Genomic DNA, 19,220 nt, shown 5'->3' with positions numbered 1-19,220 from the left:
TAATGGCAGGCAGTTTGACAATGCACAATTTAAAAAATTTTGTACCGACCTAGGGGTTGATCACCGTTTGACGTCGATTTTCCATCCTCAAAGTAATGGTCTCGTTGAAGTGACCAATCGGATTATATTGTAAGACCTCCGTACAAGGATCGGCGATGCAAGAGGTTCCTGCTCTGACGAGTTACCTTCCATACTTTGGACGTATAGAACGTCACACAAAACTACTACAGGGGAAACCCCCTTCATGTTGGCTTTTGGAATTGAGGCCACCATACCTGTTGAAGTCAGGTTGCCCAGCCAAAGGAGGCTCGAGCCCAAAGATGTAGGGTGCACAACTGAACATCTCGACCTTTTGGAAGAAGTTTGGGATCGGGCAGCTTTAAAAATGGCCTCCTACCAGGATAAAACAGCAAAGTACTTCAATAAAAAAGTAAGGACGCGGAGATTTAGAGGCGGAGACCTTGTGTTAAGAAGGGCTGAAGCAGCAGGTCATGCCTCGGGCAAGCTAGGACCAGTTTGGGAAGGGCCCTTCGAAGTCATACGACAACTCCAAGGAGGCGCATACAATTTAAGGGATACGTCAGGAAGGCCGCTTCCCAGACCATGGAACGCCGAGAATTTAAAGATATATTACAAGTAACTTGGTCTTCCAGTTATCCGTAGTGAGGCTTGCGCATCAAGTTCACGTTTTCAATTGTCAGGCCTGCTTGCCAAGTTTTATTTCTTTGGTAGTTAGGCTTGCGCATCAAGGTTCATGTTTTCAATTGTCAGGCCTGCGTGCCAAGTTTTATTTTTCGGTAGTCAGGCCTGCGGCCAAGGTTCACGTTTTTAGTTGTCAGGCCTGCGTGCCAAGTCTGTTTTTAAAGTATAATAAGAATTAAGCAATTCGTCAAAATATGATCTAGCTACAAAAAGCCTTGCCCCGCGCAAGCAACTCAAGCCTTGCCTTGCTCAAGCAATAAAAAAAGCGTTGCCCCGCGTAAGCAATCAAAAAAGCCTCGTACCACACAAGCACGTCAAGTAACATTCCCGATCACACAGTGCCCGATCAATGGTATGAGAGATCTTATAAAAAGGCCATTTACAGTCCTCGGGAACACGCTATAGGTCGGTACAATTACGTCGTCATGCATGCTCGAGTTCAACACTTGATGTTCAAAAATGATTTTACAATTGAGTCCTCGGGATAACTTGTCTACATGCTCGAGTTCAACACTTGATGTTCAAAAATGATTTTACAAATTGAGTCCTCGGGATAACTTGTCTACATGCTCGAGTTCAACACTTGATGTTCAAAAATGATTTTACAAATTGAGTCCTCAAGATATTTTATTAATCTAGGCGTCGAGTTGTCAATTCATCTTAGGCGTCAAGTTATTGAACCATCTTAACGTCGAGCTATTTGAGTTTGTCATGATCGAGACATCAGCCATACATAATCGCGTAAAATGAAAAATACTTGATTGAGCAAAATACCATAAATGGAACATTATCTAAGATCGAGCAGAATACTTGTTCAAAATACAAAAAAAGGGGGATGTCTGAGAAAAAACATAAACTAATCTAGGTCCTCGGCTCTTTCTCCCGAGGTCGTGCTCCCCTGTTCTTCCACCACATCCTTGCCGTCAATATCGACCTCATGGTCTTTGACGATTTCCTCAGACTCTGAAAGCTCGAGGTCATCAGCAATCTCAGGGATGTTCTTTAAATCCTCGGGTTTGACGTCAGGCTTTGACCTCAAAAATGCCCGAGCCTCTTTGAAAGCGTGGAAGTATGAGCCCATGGCGTACTTTCCCTTAAGCCAGTTGAACTCCTCGGACATTTTGAAATCCTTGATTGTAACCCCTCGAGCTTCAGCTAGGCGAGTTTCGAAATCAATCTTCAAACGCTCGATCTCGAGCTTTAAATCCTCGGCCTCGCCCATGGCAGCTCCAGTCTCTTCCCGAGCTCTCTAGACGTCGTTCTTCGAGTCCTCGAGCTCCCTCTGGAGAAGGAAGCGCTCAGCTTCCAAGTCGGCTATCCTCTTCTCATGTGCTTGAGAAGTGTCCTCGAGCTCAGTAGTTTTTTGTGCCTCGTCTTTCCCCTTCAGAGAAAGACCTTGGGCAATGCTCAGAGCCTGCATCATATAAACCCCAGCTTAAAGCAATCACATCGTATAAACCCATAAATTACACCAAGTAAGTTGAGCGACCTTACCTTCAGAGTGAGAGATTCAAGAGCATTCATACCCTCATCAAAATCGAGGTCCTTTGGATACTTTTCCACGATGCTGGACACCAGGATCTTGATTTTGGAACGAGGGCATAGGTGGGACCTCATCCTCGAGGTCAACAACCTCGGGGGTACACCTTGGCTGAGGACGTGATCGAGGTGGGGCAGTTGGAGTCTCATTGGCCTGTATGGTCGGGGATTGTCCTCGGGCAGAAGGTTTCCCTGGCCCACTCCTAATATTCTCGGGGCCTGAATCTCGAGCTCTCTTCTTCCCTCTCTTTTGACATGGAGCTCGAGCTTGAGGGGCTTTCGACTTTTTGTTCACGGCCTATTTGAGGGCTGAAGGATCAAAAGTCATCTCTGCAAAAAGCAAGTCATTGACATGAGCACAATTATACGTTCAAAGACAGATCAGTAAGGAAGAAGGCAAAAAGATGATCCCTACCTTCAGTACCTTTCACATCCGCGAGATCGAGAACGTCATCCCCGAGGATGTCATCTATATCATATACAAAAAGCTCGAGGTTCTCTAACATCATCCTATGCCTTTCTAAAGACTCAAAATAGGCCTGGCCTTTACAAAACCTGGGAGTATCAGGCAAAACCCACCTAGGACTAAAAGGAAGGTCACTATCCTGAGGTGCGACATAAAACCACTTTTTTTTCCATCCTTTCAATGACCTGGGCATCCTCGGCAATCTAAAGCCTCCTCGGGATGAAAGGTAAGCAAAACAGGTATGTTAAGGTAACTGTTTTAGGTCGAAGACCATTCTACAGAGATCGACGTATGGGTTAATTCCTAGGTATCTACTAGCTATAAAAAAATAGGTGAGCATCCTCCACCCCTTTGGCACAAGCTGTCCAAGGCTCATGTTATGCTCGACCAATAAAGACATAAAAAAGGAATGCAGAGGCCATCTAAATCCCCCCTTTAGTGAGTCCCTAAAAATCACAAACTCTCCATCTCGAGCAAAGACCATCCTATCCTCTACCCTTGGCGTCCTAATATCACATTTTGGCATGAGCCCATGCTCCCTAGCCGTCGATATTGCTAGATGCTCTTTAAATTTAAAAGGAACCTCGAGGTACCTAAAGGGGGTCGGGATACTTTGTGCCCGAGGTTGGGCATTAATTGGGACGGCCATAGGTATGATCGAGCATACTATGTCCTTGGGAGTACTCCTCGAGAAGGTGGACGAAGACTCAGTACTATTATTGCTAGACATCCTGACTTAGGTAAAAAAGTGCCTAAAGAATAACTTAAAAACTCGAGGTCTTACCTTAAAGTCGACGCCTAAAAACTCAAAGTTCTGATCCCGACGATTAGCAAGAGAAGTTTACTGAGAGTAAAAAGTGAAAAATGAAATGTGGAGAGAGTATTTATAAGCAACAGGAGCGGGTAGTCCAAAGGTCACTACCCCGACCCTCAGATCTGGCCACGTGTCCTACATCCACCCCCTACGATTTTTTACCGCCTTTTCCTATTTTAGGGTTGACCACATCCCGCCTGGCTGCTTCGCATATTGCAATACTTGTCCTTGAACATATGCTCCCCTTACAACCTACGATTGTTGACCCTTTAGAATTCCTACGCAATTAGGACTCTAACTCAACCATATATTTGACTCCTGCAAGGATTCTATCCCACATATAATTATGGAATTTGATCAACTCCTTAACTATTCAGGACTCCAACAGATAAGGACATCCAGCTAGTTGAGTCCCACTAGGAGAATGTCGCTTACTATTATAAATACAGAACCTTGAGCCATTATTCAGGTACGTTTTTCATTATTCTCTAGTATATAGCCTCACGCATATAATTCCCTTTCTAACTTAAGCATCGGAGGGGCGACGAGAGCACACCTTGTTGCCTTTGTTTCAGGTACCGGAAGACTACGATCGTGATCAACCCGAATCATCAAGCTCGGGAAACCTGCAAGTACGAATTTTGGTAGCATCAATTATCAATTTTAATTTATTAAGAGTAAGGTTTAAAGCATATTTAGTTAGTATTATGAACGATTTAAATTATAAATAGAAAAAAATATAGATAAGTAAGCAGTACTTATGAATTTCTCAAGAGAAAAAAAAAGGTAAAAAGTGAGTTTGAATGTGTTTATTAAATATTGACAATTCAAAGACGGGATTGCCCTGAATTGAACAAACTAATGATAATTGATAAAGATTATGCTACTTGTATATAGAAATAGTACATTAGAGATTACAAAAAATGACGTGGATGAAAAAGATTACATAAAAACATTGATTGTATTTTGTAACGCATTATATAAAGTTTGATGTACATGTAGCAATGTCCAATTCATAAATAGATGGAAGAAGATGCGTGTAAGAGGCGTGAAAGAGTTAGTTTTGAAAACAAATTAGTGATCCAAACTTATGGGTTCATATTCTTTGCATAAACGAGGTCATAAATTCTCTCTTGATTTGTCCTTAGATCGACTGGATTAATATAGTTTGTGCTATTATTTGGTCAGTTAACATCTTAATAAATTAATCCAAAAATTCGCAACGTTGAGAATCATGTCTCATTGACTTTCCCTGTAGTGATGATTGGTATGTACTTTTTTAATTTATAAACAAGTTGATGATAAATTACTATCAACTAAAACCAATGTCAATGACTTAATGAAGGACCTCACTACTGTTAGTCATGTTTATTGGGTCTTGATGACTGAGTCTACGACGTATAGAATTAACTCTAATTCAGAACAGCAAATAGCAACAATCGATCGATCGTTAACTACAAAACTACTGAAAACAATTAAATTATTACATAGCAAACTTAGAAGATTCGAATATTAAAAGCATTAGGACTTAAAACCGGTAGACAAATATTCGCTTGTGTTAACTACTGATATCCTTAAATTATTCGACTAACTCTATCAAGTAGAATTTCTTATATCTCGAGAGTAGAAAGAATTCCTTATTACGTTAATGTTACGAATTTAACTATTGAATTGACCAGATAAGATGAAAATCAATTTTCAATTTTGCGGTCATCCAACAAATAAAATCAAATTAGTTTTGACTTGATTTAGAAATAGAGCTCACCAAAAAATACTACCTACTACGTAAAATTATAGCTTCGATTCAGCCCAAATTTTTCTGCTTCTGCTAACAATCATAAAATCCAGTCAGCAGAGTAACTATTGCTATACATATAAGTAAACTAACAACATACAAGGGGCAAAAGGTTGACATTGTGGGTCGTCCCTCCATATCTTGAATCTCTGGTTACCCGTAGGTATTTCCATCGATAATTGCAATATCATCTGCTCCATTACAGAGACGAAAATACCCGAGTAATAACTATGTCAGAATATCTTCCTTGTTTCAAACTGTGCAATAATTGGAGAAAATTAATTATTGGATTTGATGAATATGAAGTTTGTATAGATGTACACAGAAGAACTTTAAGGAGTAATGAGAATTCTATTCATTCAAAATTATCCATGATGTACACTGAGGAAGTGTATATATACAGCCAACAAAAAAAAAAAAGAAAAAAAAGAAAAACCTCTCCCTAACTAATTTACACAGATAAATGCAGAATAAATCAACTTGCTCAACAAGCAAAATTGAAACTAATTCATTCTAGACGATTCTTCCATTGCTGTGCTACAAAATTCACATGTTTTGCCTCCTACCAACATTCCAGCTAAACTGTGCTTGTAAGTCCACATGACTTGCTTCCTGCCAACGTTGCAACTGAATCATCCTCAAGCTTCAATAGTGATCAATGATTAGCTACTATAGAGAAACGGTACTCCACACGGTTCATTCCACGGTCACAGTTAGGACTGTCAATGGATTGAATTTTGATCTGAATTTGATGAAATCAATGGGAGATGAATTTAGAGTCTTAATTCGATAACTCGACAGAGATCCGAATTCGATAATATGTTAACTAAATGAATTAAATATAGATATAAGTCAATCCAATCCGATAACAACTTGATCCAATTTATTATAATAACTAGTCAAAATTTAACGTGCATTGCACGTTCTTTTGAACTAATTCATAAGTATTGTAAAAGTGATATTTGATACAAATCTGTTAGAGGATTTAATGAGTCTTATGCAAAATAAAGAAAATAAAATTTAATATAGAAATTTAAAAAAAGAAATTGTACTATCAAAACTCAATTACTATGATTCAAATTTTTTGTAATGATGAAATATTACAAATGATAAATCTTTTTATATTATATTGATACATAAAAATTAATTGTCAATACATAAATTTAAATACCTATTAAAATTTCTAGATACATGAATATAAATGAAATTCATCTATAACAATTTTAGATTCGTGTAATTCAAGATTCATCAAGTAAAATTTCATTGAATCTAAATTAATATGAGTATTAATTAATTAAGAATTAATAACACGAATTTTATAAATGACAATGATTTTATAGTATTTATTATATGTCGAAAAATGAAAAATGAGGTATCATTGAAATAATTGAATTATAAAAAGGTTAAAATCTTCTTCCTTGATGTGATATATTAAAATATTATACATATTTTTTTTATCTTATTGCATAATTTATGACATATTTTTTCCATTTTAAATATTGTATTATACTTTACACGTAATATTTAAATAATAAATAATATTATGTAATAGTATAATATTTTTGATTGAAAATTTTGAAGAGATTTAATTTTTTATTAATTAATAGTAATTTATTTTATAACATAAAAAACTAACTAATATGTCCAAAATAATTTACTTTGTTCAAATTGATATTGTTTGTAATTAAATCTTATTAAGACTATGATTTTTAATTAAAATAATAAAGTACACTAGTAAACACTTGGAATTGACAAATGATTATTATTAATATCTCACATTGAAAGATTACTAAATCATTGAAAGAGGAGAATTCTTTAAAAAGTTAGTATCCCATTGAAATATCACTAAAACATTTCAAGAGGAATCTCCTTTAAAAAGGAGCATCATTGGAATAAAAAAAGTTGATTTGGGTCTTCTAACATAACAAGTGAGCTCATCAAAATAATTCAAATATTTTTTAAAATAAATAAATAATTAAAATCTTGTTGAGACTATGATTTTTAATTAAAAAAATAAATAAAATTTTTAATTTTCTAATTATTTCAATTTCGGATCGAGTATCCAATAACATAGCTAATCATATATAAATTTAACATTCAAATATCCGTTGGATTATCGAATCAGATCGAATAATTATTCTTAACAGATTGGATCCGATATGGATCGGATCCAGTGATGATTCCAAATAGTCCAAACATAACTTGGTCAGAGGAGAAAGTTTATGAAACGATCCACTGAATATTGTTTCCCAATTTTTCTCATATGGTATGTATGGGATTCAAGTTTGATCTTTTTCCGCACTGAATTCTGCTAGTTTACCATAGATGGGTGCGTAACCAAGTTTTTCTGCCAAGGTAAATATTTACACGAGATTAAAATGAGAATACTCAGTTATGTCTGCACAAACAATAAAATACCCAACCAAACATGCTGAACAGGTTTTTATGCAAAATGAATGAGCAGCGCTACTGTGCATCAAGTAGAATATCAACTTCAAGAATCAAAAGCAGCGAAACATTCTGACTGTGTGTATAAAATCTCATTGCAGATTTACCTTAACGTACATACGAAAAAACAGTGTATTACCTTTTTCCTCAAGATTGCTTGGATTTTTATGGTGAGTAATGCTCTGGTTATGTCCTCGTTCACCATATGGATTGAAGAGAACATACTCATAATTACTATTCATGCACGCCAGCAAACCATAGGCTGGGCTTGTTCCTTATTATGAAACCAACCGAGCAATACCAGAGTTTACACCCTCCAAGAAGCAGAAGGGTATTCACGTTATCTCTACCTAGTATTAAATCTCATTAGATTATAAAAATAAATTTACCTTGCTCACAAACCAGGTAGCCAAGGGAACAGGATTTTCTGCATTGAACAGTAAGATTGCCCGATCTACGCCCTGTAATGTGGCTTCAGTAGACTCCACACATTCATACGTCTTGGGAAGAAGGGCAAGAACAGAAAAGGTGGAACCATTCAGGGAACATGTTATATCTGCACATATATCATAATATTGACCAAAAAGATTTACAGATGAAGAAAGCATTTCCATCTGGTATGCAATATCTTGTTTTGGAAAAATCAGTTAAAATCTCATAGTGGATATCACGAAGGGAACTAAAATTTTCCAGGTGACAACACGTTACTATCCCCAATTTTTTTTTTTTAAAAACAGCAATAGACAGCTCTGTAATATTACCTCAAGAGTATCTCCAATTACTGCCACCAGAATATTTTGATCTGGATCCCACAATGTGACAACTTTTTTCTGCAGCAACAGCCAAAACAGACGCATTGGCAGAAAATGCAGCAGCTATCATAGGCTTTTTCCTACCAAAAACAAATCTTCGCTATTAGGTGTATGTATAAGCAAATCTACCTTTAACATATATATCAACATACTAGTAAATGCACATTTGTTGTCATAATAAACGCTTGTATCAGATAAAAGGACCTTGGCAAGTGAAACTAACTAGATATAAAGTTCATGATCATGAGAGTACATAACAGTACCTGGAGGAATTTATAACCTTGATATTCTGTTCAAATTTGTAGATATTATACATTACAATAGTCGAAACAAACTTTAATATGATTTATCTGTCGAAGGAAAGTCAAGACTTGTATGAACCAACAGCATGGCACTTCCAGCCACTACTCTGAATCTGGTCCTTCAGGTGGGTGTCATGCATACGAACCCAAATCTGCCAATCTGAAATCATTAGTATGGGAAAATTTACAGAACAAATCACTCAAAAGTAGTCCATCCACCTGGAAGTCGCCACCATACGAGGAAGTGATAGCCATATGAGAAGTAGGATGGAATGCAATAGAAGAGACACCAGCCCCCCTTTACGGTTTATAGAAGGAAAAAAATATTAGGATATCTAGACTAGTGTAATATACGTGGAAGGGAAGAGAGGCATTTTTCAAATGAAATCACTGCTACTGCAATATAAAAGTGTTAGAAGATAATGATAAACCTGTGCGGTCCGTATATGACAGTAGATAAGCTAAAGTCTTTGTTTTGAGAGCCACAGGCCCAGAACTTAAAACTTACAAGGCTGCCTATCCTTTCTTCAGGAAGTCTGGCCTCAACTGTGCCCATGGTAGAACCATCTCGGGAGAGGGCTACCAAATTCACTTTTACCTGCAAAGCCATGTAATGAAAGTCTAATCACTGTGATTCGATCCCAATTGCATCAAATATTAGTTGGAGAAATGAGCGTGCTGAAAAGTAAAATACAATATTAACTACACAAATATTTCTGGGACCGTTTATATAAAAATAGGTTGAGACTTGAGGATTTAAAGAGATTAAGAGTGAGGTGTGAATCTGGAGCTTCTCAATTCAACATGAAAACACTAAGCCAAAAAGCAACAAAGAAAGTTAGACAAAAATATTTGTAAAAAATGAAGACTATTATGCCATACCAAATCATAGGTCCATCCAATGAAAAGGATATTTAAAAGAGTATTTATACTGTAGCTTCATCACCGGGCTGATGGTTCCTTTCCCAAATTTGGACCTGAAAACATGAAAATCAAGAGACATCACCTTCTAAAAGATAATATGCTGCAAAATAACTCTCTGCATTACCTCAAATGAAACTGCAAAGAATTATACTAAATTTTAAAATTTAGAAAAGGAAAAAAAAAAAAAAGGCACCTGAGCTCCTTCTGAAATCAAAAGGTTTCATGCCAAAACAATATAACATTCTAAACAGGCCTAGAAGCTTTAAAGATATTTAAAATTATGCAGATCACTGATTATCTCAGAAATTAATTATGATTCTTGACTCGTCACCCTCACAACACCCCCACTCAACAACATCAAATAAATAAATAAGTAAATAAAAAACTGCGGAAGAGATATTGAACATCAGAATGCAGGACTGTGAAAAAAGAAAAAGTAGTGTCTAAATATACACGACAAATTCAATAGCAGAACTAACAAACCAATTTGCCATGCTCACCTCGGAAATTTCAAGGTCATTAAACAAGCTGTAGAACTGTACACTGTAATTGTCTGCTGGTATTGCAACCAACCCAGCAGTGTGATCAGAGACAACACCACTACCCGATCCTTCATATATATCAGAAACTGAACTCAGAAGCTGAAATTGTAAAAGAAAATATTTCTTAAGCACAGTGATCTATTACACAGTTACAATACAACCCATGAGTTTGTCACACATCACAAAAAATACAAGAATTATAAGGAACTGGCACAAGAGCATTCCAATAAATGTGCAGAGGGATCTCACTCCCAATTCCAAATCCTACAAACTCCCTCGCCTAATAGGGAACGACAAGAAAACTGTGACAAAATAGATAGCAAAAATTCCAGTTGAAGTCTTAATATAAATGTAAGTATTTGATCCCAAATGCTGCTAATTGCCATTAATGATACTTATGAAAATACCAATCATGCAAACCTATGGCACATATTGACAACCGTGTGACAGAAAGATCTTGGACGAAAATATGAAGATTAAAAATTTAGGGTGAATTGAGAAGAGACAAAAATTATCTAAAAAAGTACCCAGAGCTTCATCCATACAGGTTTTAGATAAATTTATCAAAGGTAACATTTCAAATAAAACATTTTATTGAAGTAATGAATATAGCTTTCACTATTTTCATTATTTTCACAAGAGAAAAAGACATTGGCTTATTGCAACAAACCTTAATCCCTGAAATGGACCTCAAGATCTTCTTGAAGGCATTCTGAGTAGGTGAATCCGATTATTTGCACAGGATATCTGAAGAAACTTACTATTAAGAACTCATTCAACGGTAGCAGATACAAGATTATGTACAGAAAATGAACTTGGCTAAAACTTAGATGATTTCTTACAGAGGATGGTGAAGGATCTGAAGAATTTGTGATATATAGAAGCGGAGATCCAACTCCTGGAAGAAATTTTTTCTTCCCAGAGTCTAATTGCCATGCCACAAAAACACCTTCTCTCCCACCTTGATCCATTTAAAGATCTTATTATGACAAAAATGCAATATGCAACATAAACATACCAAATGAATGCAATAAAAAAAAAGATAGAAACAAATGAGGATTCCTCCTACACATTTTGAACTACTGCATCGACCTAGTCGATAGTGTTAACAAATTGCATGTGTATACCTGAAAATAAATACGCCTCACCAGACAAGAAAAAGAGAACATTCACTTCTGCAGAATGCCAATGCCATGTCGTGCAAGAATCAGCATCACCATTGCCCCAAACTCCAGGCCTTTCTTCTGCATTCTTATTAAGTCCTCCACTAATAAATTTACCTGTAGAGAATGTTCCGTGACCAACACCTCTCCACAACAAGATCCTTCCTGTTACCTCACCTGCTGCTACCACCCTTTCAGTAGGATGAAAAGCAAGAGCGGTAAACATTTTTGAATGATGCAATCTGATTTTCTCATAAATAGCATTATCAGAATCTTCTGTCAGAATTTCCCATATTTGAAGCCTGCGTGTTTCGCATATTCCAATATATTCCCCAGAAGGACTAATAGTTATGCAACCCGGTTTATAAGTCTGCGAAACAGTGAATGCACGATCTAAAAAAAAAAAAAAAAAGGTTGAACCCCAACCTTAGGGGCCCCCACCGACCCTGCCCTGGGCCATTGTGGAGGAGGTAAATCGCAGGATGTGCCTCCCAGGAGCCAGGGTGGAGAGCACATGGATAGGCCAAGGCTATTAACCCATATGGTAACTCCCGCTTGCAACAAAGCCAATTCCACCTTGCGGGGAATCGAACTCTGCACACTGCCGCGCTGAGCTCTATCCGCCCTCCCCTTTGCCACTGGGAGATATGCCCTGGGGACATGAATGCACGATCTCAAATACACGAACATGGGCTTATGAAGAAGTTAACAAGCACAGCATAGCACTCAATAATTATTAATTTTCATATTAAATAACCAGTGATGCCCAGCATAGCACTCAATAATAATTAATTTTCATATTAAATATATAATCCAGTGATCTCCAATATTATTTGATTAAGCTATCCTTCAAATTCTTTAAAATAAATCACCAGTGTTATCTAGCCGAGGTTACATAACTTCTCCTCAAGTTAGTATATCTGAAACGTGTGGCATTCATTTCTCTTTCGATCTTGTGCAAAATTTATTTTACCATTTTTCTACTATGACCTTTTTTAATCACCAATGGGAAACCTATATCCTTTTACAATAAAGAGTCTTAAGTTCATAAGTTGGTAAGTTATGAGCAATGGTGCATATATTTCACATGGATCTAGAAATTCGATTGATTCTAACTGCTGAATTTTCCACTTCAATATATCAATGAAATATAGACACTTACATTCTAACTTTCACCTACAACTGAAATAGCTCTAATCCTACCCGAATAATTGCTCAATTTCAAAGACAGACATGAGGCCATCCTTAAAAAGAAACAAATAAATAAAATAAAGTAAAATCTATGCAACAATTATCATGTGGATATTGAGTATTTATCACAGGAAGAAGGCACTCTATTGAAATCTGGTTTTATCTGTGTACGAACTGACACATCCACTTGAGCGTAAAATCAACAAGGATATTAAGAATAAGGCTGGAAATGAAGTTCAACAATTCAGCACAGCACTATCACATATTTATCTAATTGGCTACATGGATCGTCTTTCTCCAATCCTCTATCAATCAAGGGCATCTCCAAAGTAAACAGCAAAGGTTCAACTCACTGCTTTCAGTACTGTGTCCAAACTTGCTTTCACTAATGTGTCCAACCACCTTGGATCAAATCTCATGAAAACATTCTCCAATTTAAGGAGCTGCCAGAAAGGATTATGAAAGACACAAAGATGCTGACAACTTCATCTTCTTTTCCCTCTGCCAATGATCTATTCCCCTCTATTATTGACCTTGGAACCCTATATGAGAAATAGGTTAGCGGACAGGTCCGTGTACATTGCTTCTAATCTCATTCTCTCTCTCTCTCTCTCTCTCTCTCCATTCTCATATCAACCACAAGTAACTTATATAGTACTGAACATGTCATAGAAGTCCTGTAAATGATACTTTTAAGTCCATAAGATAAGAAATTAATGGATCAGAAAAAAAAAACCTAGAGGCACTCCTCCTCATCTCGACCTGCCTCAATCCTTAACATCAGCTCTGACACCTGCCTCCCCTGAATGAACAAGACAAGGTATCAAAACAATTCACATTTGGGAATTGTCATGAACTAAAATCTCTACTATAATCCTATCTCCAGTCGTGGTGATAGAAACTAAAGTCTTTAAAATGCATGTCTGCCATATTCCCCACTAAGAGCTCAAGCCTAAATATGTATTTTACCGAAATAAGGTGGTGGACGTGGAGGTCAGGAGGTTGAGGTGATGGTGGAGGTCAAGCCTAAATAAGGTGGTGGAGGTGGAGGTGGAGGTCAGGAGGTTGAGGTGATGGTGGCGAACGATTCTTCCAATTTTTAATAGCAAACGAGTTTGCTGGAATGTGTTTTGTCCATTTGTCAATTTTTAACATCGTTACTGGCAACGTAGGATTTTCATCCGTTGTGTGTAATTTTTTGTCCAAGTGGATGGTTGGAGTGATGGATGAATAACTTTGTACAAAAGTGAGCGAGCAATCAGTTACCTTTTATTTTTTGGTGAGCAACTAGTAACCTACCTAAATGTTAATGAGCAGTGATTTAATGAACTCGTCGATTGGGTTTGTTGCAAGATAAGTGACTTTGTTGCAAAGTATAAACCCTCCAATTCCTGTAAAGCCCGTGGTTGATTGCTCTTTAGGAATTTTGTTTCAAATCCTTAATTTTAGGGCTGGATGGTTCAATTCTGAAATTTTCGGATATTTAGTAAATGAAATCGTCGGATTCAAATTTAATTATGGAATAGTTCGAATTTCCTTTTATTCAGTTCAGTTCGGTTCCCAAGTTTCGTATTATAATTAACTTTTTTAATATTTACAAAGTTACATTAATTCAACTAATGATATATTCAATTTTAACTATTACAAAATAACGTAGTCGAATTTTATGTGTCTTTTGTACCTTTCTTTGCTAAGTTTTTTTTTATAAATTTGATTGTCAAAATCACAAGAAGAGAAAGATAACGAACTCACAATAATTAAGAGAATTGTCGAGCTTCAATTTGATTTCTCCAGAACGGTAGAAACGACACTACAGTAGAGTAATAGATTTGGATAAAATTTAGATCAATTTGATTAAGTTGGCTTTCAATTGAAAATTAGAAATAGTAAAATTATATTTTTGGGTTTTAACTAAATTAACTAGTTAGCAAATTTATTTAGAAAAATAAAATAATTTGGCATATTTAAAATAAATTAATTAAAAAATTAGGAATATTCGGTTCTTAATCTAAAACTGATAACCGAACTAAACCCGTCGATTCTTGATTCACGTATTCATTTCGATATTTAATTTAAGAAAAACCGCTCAATTCGGGCTCAATTGGTTCGAGAGTCTTGTCTAGCCCTAACTAATTTACTATTATGTGGATCGAGCCTGAAACGACGGTGGACTTATGGAATGAATCTGGCCCAAGATAAGTGACCCAATGTCGGCCCATTAGGAAATAATACAAGACTTTGACTATCGCCAAAAAAAAAAAAAAAAAGTCATTGTACTCGCACAAAAGTCATTGTACACTATGATTTTTACCTCGTACGAAAAAATGACAACAAACACGTCATTACAGAGTCTAGCCCAACCGCTCAGTATTACTGTAAGCAGAAGATAACCACAACGAAAGAGAGAACCCATATTCGCAGATAAAAATTGATTAATCGAATTATTTAACCAAACAAGCAATTTGAATCCTCAAATATCCTAATTCACTCACACATACAGTGTATAATTTTATTGTATGGCATCACCGAATAAACCTCCACCAGAAGCCGTTCGATCACCGTCCGCGATCCTTCACCGGCCTGCCTCCCCACGCTTCCCATCCGTCACGCCCACCTCCGGGGCCCACCGTAAGATCGCGATTGCTGTGGATCTCAGCGATGAGAGCGCTTTCGCCGTGAAGTGGGCTGTTCAGAACTACCTTCGTCCGGGCGATGCTGTTGTCCTCCTCCACGTCCGGCCCACATCCGTACTCTATGGCGCCGATTGGGGTTCAACCGATGTCTCTGTCGACGCGGCAGAAGAGAAATCTCAGCAGGAGCTCGAGGACGATTTCGATAATTTCACCACCACTAAGGCGAATGACTTGGCGCAACCCTTGGTGGATGCGAATATTCCGTTCAAGATCCATATAGTGAAGGACCACGACATGAAGGAGAGGCTGTGTTTGGAAGTGGAGAGGCTCGGGTTGAGTGCGGTGATCATGGGAAGCAGGGGATTTGGGGCGTCGAGGAGGAGCACGAAAGGGAGGCTTGGGAGTGTGAGTGATTACTGTGTGCAGCACTGCGTGTGCCCAATTGTGGTGGTGAGGTATCCAGATGAGAAAGATGGGAGCTTTGCTAATGATGCTGTCATTGGCAATGGGGGTTCGGCTAAGGCCATCGATAAGGATGACTTGATTCTGCATTCAGTGCCTGAGGAGGAGTCCGAGTACCATGATGCTTCGGACAAAACTACAGGTATGAAATAATTATTAGATATGCATATAACCATCAATTTTAGATATTATGTCTGTTTTCGGTTGTGTTATTAAATCGTGATATTGCACTATGTGAGAGACGAAACGAAGGAGGTGGGGAAAACATAAGGCCACAATTTGGATTGTTGTAATGGCTTTTCTGATGATTGATTGAGAGAGTGTGCCGAGTAGTTCGAAACAGAATGTTGTGGCTGGTGTTTGAATGGATTGATTAATGGGTTTTTCACTGGAAGCGTGATGAATTGGACTTCGGATTCAGAGAACTCTTTGGCATCCTCTGAATGGAATTATAATTGGATGCATTCCTAAAATAACATATAAATTGATTCAAAAACTAATTAAAACCAAAAAGTAGGCAACAAAAACTTGTTAATTTAAAAGAGTACCGAGTTTGGACAGAAATTGAGAGCGCGTCTTTTTAGTCAGTATATAGTTTTACTTGGATGAGTCTTATTAAACTACAATGTAGACTGAAATGGGATAGGATGTAAGTTATAACTTTGTAGTAATTAGAAATTTAAAAGGTTTTAGGTTTAGTAGAACCAAGACACGTACATGTTTATTCCACTTCAGTAATAGAAGGACTAATTATAGAAGGCTGTGCTGTCCTAAAAATGATTTTTCTTGGTATCTAGATTCAATTATTACAAGGAGGAACGAATTGGACAATCTAATGCATAGGAATAGAGTGGATTGGATGAATGAAGAGTGATGCAAGAAGTCTCTGATAAGAAGATCCTATAAATTTGAAAGGCTAGATCTGTGTAACAATAGTTAGACATTCTATAGTTTATGGTGTTGAGTGTTGGGTTGTGGAAAAATGCCCACAAGACGAATGTAATGGAAATTAGGATGCTAAGATATACTCACGATCTTACTAATATGCACAAATAAGAAATGATAATATAGGCCAACAAGTGGAGGTGGCTTCGTCTGAAGACAAATTAAGGGAATTCCATAATAAGAGATAGGGAGAGTAGAATAGAACAAACAGTAGTTGTGGTAGTTGCTAAGGATTAGACACTTAAAGTCTTCCCGTAGATTTAGCAATGAATGGGAGAGGCAAAAGCCAGAAAGGATTTATGTAACCAAAGCCTAAATTATTCTGAACAAGGCTTATAGCCTACTATGTTGTGGTTGTTGTTTCAAGCACAATTGATTTAACCCTTGTTTGAGCCCCATTTTTATAAAAATTCATTTTTTTTAAAATTCATATTCAACCACACATTCTTCAACAAAATAACATTACACGCAAATCCAAAATTTTCTCTTAATTTTTAATCACACAATCTCTATCAATCTATTATTCCAAAATATATTTTTTTCTCAAAAGGGGGCTCAAACAAGGGCTTAATTTATAAGATGCAAAAAATAAAATAAAAATAAAAAATAAAAAATGCTCCACAAGTTTATCATTATATTGTGGCATTCAATTGTAAAGGTGAACTCAGATTTATGACACATGAATGAAGACCTTTGATATTGTAAGCCACAGCACAATACACATCTGCTGCCATTGGCGGACCCACAGTGGGTCCTGGTGGGTCAAGTGACCCACCAACTGAAAATTCAGCTCTTTTTTTTTTTTTTTTTTTTTTTTTCAGAAATCAGATTTGAAGCCTCATTATTTGGGAAATAATTTCTTTTTGATGATTTTTTTTTTTTTTTAAAAATGGAATTGAGGATATGATCAAGTACTCCAATTTCAATCTAGTTTAGGCAATTTTATGGTAATGGATTCTTGTTGTGATTTTATTCTTTGTTTGAACTAGAATGTAGTTGATGATATAATATTTAGAATTTGATGTGATTTTTGTATTTCTTACTTGAATTGATTGTATTCATTGATTATGATGGAAAAATAATTTAAACGTAAATATGCATTTTCTTTTGATGATCACAATGTTAATGAAAGGATTATTCGAGATAAGAGAATGAAATGATGTTGGAAATAAAAAGGATACTAAACTTGGTGATGTTCGAGATAAACGTAAATCTATATCTTTTGTAAATTTGACTGTACCCCACCAACTCAAAATATCTGCGTCTGCCTGCCATTAAGTATTCATCTCCTTGGGGAACATTACAATCTACGATTTTTTATAAAGCAAAAGTTTTCACTGATTACTTGATTCTTGAGTAAATTGAGTGCACTAGGCTGAAGATGAGTGTCACAGAGGTTCCATATGGTTTATCACGAGCTTTGTCAACTGAGGGGGTACATCAGTCCTTAAGCCACCTCGACTTCATTGATTAGAATTTCTTTGGATCTTTTAGCCACCATGAATTTGTCAAGGATATATGGTAACATTTCTGTAATAATCCAGATCTATATACGACCTTGATATTGTAACTCGTAAGATGTTAAATCAAGCATTTAACTTCTCAGTTATCATTGTGGTATGGTGGTATTTCTTCTTTGAGAGGATGGAATCTACTAATCATATGCACGGTAGAAGTTTTGAATTTATATTACCTAGACGTGAACCTCTATGGATTGCAATTGCAATATCTTTGCAATTTCATTCTCTTGAGGCAATTTATATTCCTTTGACGTGATTAACCATGCATCTCTTCTACCAGACGATTCTTTGAAACTTTTGATCGCTATTTTTCATCCTTCCATTTCAGTATAATGCAGATATGGAGAAGACTTCTTGAGCAAATGGGATATGGAGAGACCTGGGTATTCATAAGCTAGTCAAAGTCAAGTGATCTCAATGAATATTAATTTGTGCCCTGTAGGTCGTTTCTGCTTATGTTTAGTAGCTGTATTTTCACTATTTGTAGCGTGAAATAAGTGACTTTGTTGATGAGTTTTTTCAATCCATTCCTTTCCATTTGCTGTAGTAAGTTAGCTTTCAGAACAATGCTTTGCAAACTTATCCTTTCAGTCTATTTTGTTATACTTATGGCATGTTTTTCAAAGGTAAATCTGTACTGAACAGTATTAATTTATAAAATGAAGTTAAAATTTTGTATAGTCTACTGTTAATGTCAACTATGATATCGTGAGTTTGAACGTGGAATAGTATCCCCGACGTACTTAGAGAAGTTCAAACGAAAAGTTCAGAAAAATGTTTATTCCTTGATTCGGGATGGTTGTTGTGTGTGACTAATAATAAGCCTAAGTGCCTAACCGAACTTGCAAAGTGGTAATATTCGAAAGTTTAGGTAGAAGATTTATTGGTATAATAACATTGCTCTCTTTGAGCCCTTGATATTGTAGATATATTTAGCTGCGCTGGGGTAACAACTCTAATTT

At 36.5% G+C, this 19,220-nt stretch overlaps 2 protein-coding genes across 3 annotated transcripts; one reads left to right on the top strand and one right to left on the bottom strand.

Annotated features, from left to right (window-relative positions):
• Positions 1–7,385: 7,385 nt before the first annotated feature.
• On the bottom strand, positions 7,386–15,111 carry LOC111400690 (WD repeat-containing protein 75-like). Its single transcript, XM_023028081.1, is given in 16 exon segments — positions 7,386–7,663; positions 8,154–8,378; positions 8,526–8,591; positions 8,593–8,656; positions 8,948–9,030; positions 9,098–9,176; positions 9,310–9,500; positions 9,811–9,855; positions 10,303–10,443; positions 11,015–11,046; positions 11,049–11,091; positions 11,187–11,305; positions 11,472–11,900; positions 12,511–12,637; positions 13,052–13,141; positions 15,010–15,111. Coding segments are annotated over 16 exon segments (1,872 nt in total). The 3' UTR covers positions 7,386–7,627.
• On the top strand, positions 15,032–18,938 carry LOC111402315 (universal stress protein PHOS32-like). Of its 2 annotated transcripts, none has more exons than XM_023030534.1 (2): positions 15,032–15,935; positions 18,597–18,867. In XM_023030534.1, the coding sequence occupies exons 1-2, from the start codon at positions 15,215–15,217 to the stop codon at positions 18,614–18,616; spliced, it is 741 nt and encodes a 246-aa protein (XP_022886302.1). In that variant the 5' UTR covers positions 15,032–15,214; the 3' UTR covers positions 18,617–18,867. The 2 variants fall into 2 exon arrangements, with proteins under 2 accessions (XP_022886302.1, XP_022886303.1); XM_023030535.1 differs by having other exon boundaries at positions 15,042–15,935; positions 18,587–18,938.
• Positions 18,939–19,220: the final 282 nt, after the last annotated feature.

This window comes from Olea europaea, chromosome 10, assembly GCF_002742605.1.
Source record: "Olea europaea var. sylvestris chromosome 10, O_europaea_v1, whole genome shotgun sequence".
NCBI classification, from domain to species: Eukaryota; Viridiplantae; Streptophyta; class Magnoliopsida; order Lamiales; family Oleaceae; genus Olea; species Olea europaea.
Note: the sequence above shows the minus strand (reverse complement) of the source record. Positions and strands in the feature narration are given on the sequence as shown.